Raw genomic sequence first — 5,663 nt, forward strand, 5'->3', positions numbered from 1 at the left:
TCGTACTTCTTATCAGTTCCCAAACACCATTTAGTCTCAGGCGGTTGGCTTTTTGGCTCTTAATCTCAAATTAATTAATTAATGTTTTGATGATCACAAACCTACCTTCAATTATTAACCATTATTAGTATTTTGTCTACCATGTAAGGTTGGGAATAACGATTTCAACGTCTATTTTGGTTCACTCAAATTAGAGATAAAACGAAGAAGTTTCAGTCAAAACAAGATACCCGACGTGATGATGTGGCGGCAAAATTGACATCAATGATCAATCAAATTCAAAACAAGATACCTGTCGTGATGATGTGGTGACAAAATTGACATCATACATTTATAACTTTGATAGAGTAACAAATGGTAGAGTTTTCAATTACATTCATAAAAGTTTTCCGTTACTTTTCAATGGAAAAAAATTATAATAATTTCATTTACATATTTGAATTATAAAATCATTTCAATTACATTTATAATGATTTCAATTAAATTTATAAAACTTTTCAACTACCGTCCTCATTTTCATTAACATTTTTTTATTATATTATTACATTTAAATATGTCATATATATACGGTTGTCATATCGATCCAACAGAGTCAACATACACCAGTAAAAAAAGTCAACCTCAACTTAGCAACTAAGGTTTATTTTTGCTCTTTTTTTTTTCGTTTTGACGTTACCAGTTATGTATATATATATTTTGGTATGGAAAACTTTATTCGCTTATATTATTAAAGCTTTAGAAAAAAGTATACCCATAATATGTGACCATCGTGCAAAAACCATTATAGTTATAAAAAAAAGAATATATAGATAATATAAAATTAGAAAGCTAACGATTCATATCCACGAATCAACCACCTAACTTTTTTAAGTGAAAAAAAAAAATTAATTCGAGACAACGAGATAAAGTGGATATAATAATTTAATTTATTTTTTATATATATATTTATAATATAGATGTGAGGCATATGGGATCATAATGACTCAAAGATCTAACCCATTTACTTTAATGATTAATGTAGTTATTGAATGGAGCAAAATTTGCTGGTTTCCCTTTCCAAAGGGATTTTTTTTTTTTTTTTTTTTTTTAATGTCTTTTTTATATTATCATAAAATATATACAAATAAATAAATTTCAATTATTATTTTTAAAATAATATTTTATTATTTATGACACTTTATCCATAATTTCTTTTAATAATTAAATAGTTTCTTTTCAAAACCAAAATTTTATTATTATAAAAGTATTAAAAGTAATGATCATTTGACTTTTAACAAGATTCTTTCCAAAAGTCGTCAATATATAATAATATTTTTAATTATTTTTTTTTTTTTTTTTGTATGGTAAAATTAAAATAGAGAATGTTTCCAATAATTGAATTAATTATAAATTTTTTTTATTAAATAATAAATTTAACCCAATTTATTGAATCGTATGGAATGTTAATTCTTAAAATATCTATTTATTTATTTTAATAAGGAAAAAGAGATACGAGAAAATGGAGAATTTGGTGGCATGGCAACGAGTGGGTCTAGTCTTTGTCGAGTGTGTTCACCTTCTTTGCTAAGTTTCAGCGTTCAACGTTGGTCTACCACCTTGAAAGTTCTCCCTTTTTTTGACCTACAATTCGAAACATTTAATAATGTTTACGGTTTAATTTAAATATATATTTTGAAAAATTATCTTTCACATGATTTATTTCTTCGTCTCGTAATTAATTATTTAATTTTGATAATTTGTTAATGGAAAAGATTAATATTTCATACGATTATCATATGCGACTCGAACATAATCCTAAGTGAGTTATAAACTCTTGTTTGTCTGCATTTATCCTTTGATTTGAATGAGTGAGAATAACCTTTGTAGCCGATTCAATATGCCTACCATTATGGAGACTTGACCGAATAAGAAATAAGAAATATAATTTTACCAGATAGAATTCACTTTTTACCATATACGATTATCATGAGCATTTTATAGCATTTGAGATGAGTTATGCTGCTAAAAAATCACCGACTCAAATAAGTTGGTGATGTGTTCAAAAACTCTAATTACCTAAAAACTCATACAATTTGAATTAGGTTATAAATTTATTTAAATTTAATTAGTTTTCATGCACGGAGTAAAATTGAATTAGTTTCCTAACAAATGTTGTCCTCTTGAACTTTTCTCTCGGATTTCTTCTCAAGATTTTTAAAACGCATCTGCTGAGGAGATGTTTTCACACCCTTATGAATAATGTTTCGTTCTCCTCCCCACAAAATTCATGTATTACAATCTAATATTTAAAAACAAAAATTTGAATAAAACGACCCATTAACCCAAACCAACCCAACCTAAAAAGATTTATGGTTGAATTAGGTTGGGTTCATTGTTTAAAAGTATTGTTTGGGTTAAAAAAATTTACAACTGAAAAAATTGAATTGAGTCTATAAAATGTCTCAACCAACGGACCCAAGTGATCCTCCACAAGTTTAAGACCATCTAAAAACAACACTAAGAACAAAGATAAACAAGAACTGGCCTTTGATGGCGTCAAATGACATCTAGATCATGTCAATCACCCCCAATTCTCCACGAAGCCAAAGAAAAAAAAAAAAAAAAAAAAAAAAAAAAATGACTTTCCCATAATTCATCAAAAGATGCAGATAGTATATACTACGAGCATAGAAAGTAACTAAAAGGGAGGGTCTAGAAGTAAAGACTGTTAGACGAACACGACTCTCCACAATGGTATGATATTGTCCACTTTGAGCATAAGCTACTGTGGCTTTGCTTTGGGCTTCCCCAAAAGGCCTCACACCAATGGAGTTAGTATTCCTCACATGATCATTCCCTAAATTAGCCGATTCCCACCTCCAACAAAGACATCATAAGGAAGCAAAAAGCCCAAACCTTCTTGTCTTCCAAGATTTATAGGGTAGAGCCATTGCTAATTTGTGACAAAGCAGAAAGAACTCGAGATGCCCCACAGAATCTTCATAAATTTAGAGTTCAAGAGGAGATATAACAACTGAGAAGAAGCCAAGATAATGGCATCAGCATGGCAAAGAAGCTTGGGAACATGGTGCGAGCTAGCGAATCCAAGACAATATCTTTCATTACACCCCTGCTGCTCATATATCATTAGACTACTAAATGTTAATGAAGGAGGGGAATAGCGTCAATACACAAAAATGAATTATAACAACATACAACACATCCACGTTCAATGAAAAAACAGGGAAGGGAAAAGTGTAAGGAGATGCCATTGGGGTGTTTCACTTGAAAGTAGAGAGTCTTGGTAGTTTGTCTCTCAAATAATATAACCTTGCCCTCCTCACCTTCCTGTGGCTTACCACTTTAAGTTCTTTGATGTTTGGTGAGTACCTGCAGAAGAAGTTCATCATGAGCTCAAATCCATACTTGCAGATCCAATCACACACAAGTAATCAAGCAGGTTATAATATATCAATCAGGCATCCAACTGTCATATTCTTTGCATAGCGACCCACGAGAGCTTCAAGCACAAGTTTTGAGTTGCTCGGGATATAATTTTGGATGTTTATCATTTCATAAGTTACGCGAACAACCACAGCCCACTTTTCAGCAAGCCAAGAGGGAGCTGTCAAATCTTTGGCAGGTGTTCTGATTTCATCTAACTTTGATGGATGTGGTGATTCTTCTTCTTCTTCTTCCTATTTTTAGTTTGTTTGGTGGGGGGGCTTTACTATTATGGAAACAGGAATTTGAGAGCAACATATGTAACAAGGTTTGAGTTTCCTCAAGTCATTCAAACCAAAGCTAGTCTTGCTTGATTACTAAATCAGCACGTGAGATTGTTCTAAAGCACACTCAATTTTATGTTGAAAATGAACAAAAGATTCTGGGAATAAGTCAAGTTTTAGAACTATGAGACCTCAAAACTGTGAGATCCCACATCGGTTGGGGAGGAAAACAAAACATTCTTTATAAGGGTGTGGAAATCTCTCCCCAGCAAACGCGTTTTAAAACGCGTGGGGAAGCCCAACAGGGAAAGCCCAAAGAGAACAATATCTGCTAGCGGTGGGCTTGGGCTGTTACAAATGGTATCAAAGTCAGCACCGGGCGATGTGCTAGCGAGGAGGCTGAGCCCCGAATGGAGGTGGACACCGGGCGGTGTGCGAGGGAGGACGCAGGGCCCCAAAGGGGGTGGATCGAGGGGTCCCACATCGATTGGAGAGAGGAACGAGTGCCAACGAGAACGTTGGGCTCCGAAGCGGGGTGGATTGTGAGATCCCACATCGGTTGGGGAGGAGAACGAAACATTTTTTATAAGTGTGTGGAAACCTCTCCCTAGCAAACGCATTTTAAAAACCTTGAGGAGAATCTCGAAAGGAAAAGCCCAAAGAGGACAATATATGCTAGCAATGGACTTGGGCGAAATCCAGATAGTTCCAACACAACTATTTAAAAGAAATGGGAATAGAAAGATAGAGAAGCAAAATTTTGTGTAGTGCATAATGACTATATCAGCAAGTTAGAATGAAATGAAGCACATTCATATTCTATTGACTTCAAATATTAGATTGTAGAAAGAAATCAACATGAACTCAATACTTACAGTGGAAATACAATCTCCACACCTACACCAGCAATAATTCTTCGAATTCTAATCGTTGTGTGGATGCCAGCATTTTGTTTTGATATCACAATTCCTCTATAAACAGAAAGCCTACGCCTATTTTCTGGAACTTCCTGTGGTGGAAATAACATTTTTATTCAAAAGAAAGTTAAGATAAACCTTACATCTTCACAAGAGTTTAAATTATAAAGATTAACAATGAGATTTACCAGTTTAATTTCCACAATATCACCAGTTCTAATGTCTGGAATCGGCCTTTCCTTCTCTGATGCCTCAACTGCCCGCTTATTAAGTATCTACAGAAGAGAAACAATGAACAAAACTAAAACCAAATTCAAACTATCCCATCACATGTTCGACTGTCACCTGCAATCTAAAATTTCACCATTGATAGCTGAAATCTTATACTAAACTGAACTGTAATGAGCTTCTAAAAAGCACAGAATTCAAGAGAACCAGTAACAAAACTACACTTCCAGTTGCAAGAATGGATAGAACAATTACCCCCATTACATCCCCAAGCTTAACTCGAGGTTTTCTCGGCGGTTTCACCTCCTCAGGCTGAGCATCAGATTCCACTACTCCTTCTACTTCAACTTCGGGAGCTTCTTCCGCCGCTTCCGCTTCAGAATTTGCCTCAGCTCTCACAACAAAAGTCCGTTTCACCGGCCCCGCAACGGCATGGTGAAAATGGCAGCCGATTGAACTCGAGGAAAGAGTAGAAAACGAAAGCCGGTTACCATAAATTGCGGAACAAAACCCTAATTTCCTCGGCGCGCATTGGTTGGGGGTTCTCGGAATGGAAAACACGGCCTAGAAACAAGAAGAAAATTGAGAAGGAAAATGAAGTAGAGAAGGGGAGAATTGAGAGAAAGGAAAAGGCGAAAGGAGGAAGTGTACCTGAGGGAGAATCTTGGAGGCCATTGATGAAGGAGTTGGAACTTCTGAAGTGGAGAAATGGAACAGAATTAGAGATGAAGGGAGAGAATCATGGCAGGAAGAGTGTGTCTGTTGTGTTCTTCATCCAAGAAGAATTTGAAGCTGATCCCTTATCCACTGT

At 34.7% G+C, this 5,663-nt stretch overlaps 1 protein-coding gene across 1 annotated transcript; it reads right to left on the reverse strand.

Annotated features, from left to right (window-relative positions):
* Positions 1–3,077: 3,077 nt before the first annotated feature.
* On the reverse strand, positions 3,078–5,663 carry LOC111801217 (Ribosomal protein L19 family protein). Its single transcript, XM_023685244.2, has 5 exons — positions 5,504–5,663; positions 5,108–5,416; positions 4,813–4,899; positions 4,583–4,716; positions 3,078–3,369 (listed from the first exon to the last, which is right to left on the reverse strand). The coding sequence occupies exons 1-5, from the start codon at positions 5,525–5,527 to the stop codon at positions 3,261–3,263; spliced, it is 663 nt and encodes a 220-aa protein (XP_023541012.1). The 5' UTR covers positions 5,528–5,663; the 3' UTR covers positions 3,078–3,260.

This window comes from Cucurbita pepo, chromosome 8 (assembly GCF_057944985.1).
Source record: "Cucurbita pepo subsp. pepo isolate OVF chromosome 8, ASM5794498v1, whole genome shotgun sequence".
Lineage (NCBI taxonomy): Eukaryota > Viridiplantae > Streptophyta > Magnoliopsida > Cucurbitales > Cucurbitaceae > Cucurbita > Cucurbita pepo.

Bases quoted from the DNA above. Each gene is read 5' to 3' on its own strand.
- LOC111801217 (XM_023685244.2), bottom strand. From the start codon at position 5,527: ATGGCCTCCAAGATTCTCCCTCAG. The intron at 5,417-5,503 runs GTACACTTCCTC...TCTTGTTTCTAG, and splicing joins CCTCCAAGATTCTCCCTCAG to GCCGTGTTTTCCATTCCGAG. The intron at 4,717-4,812 runs GTAAATCTCATT...TTTCCACCACAG, and splicing joins ATATTGTGGAAATTAAACTG to GAAGTTCCAGAAAATAGGCG.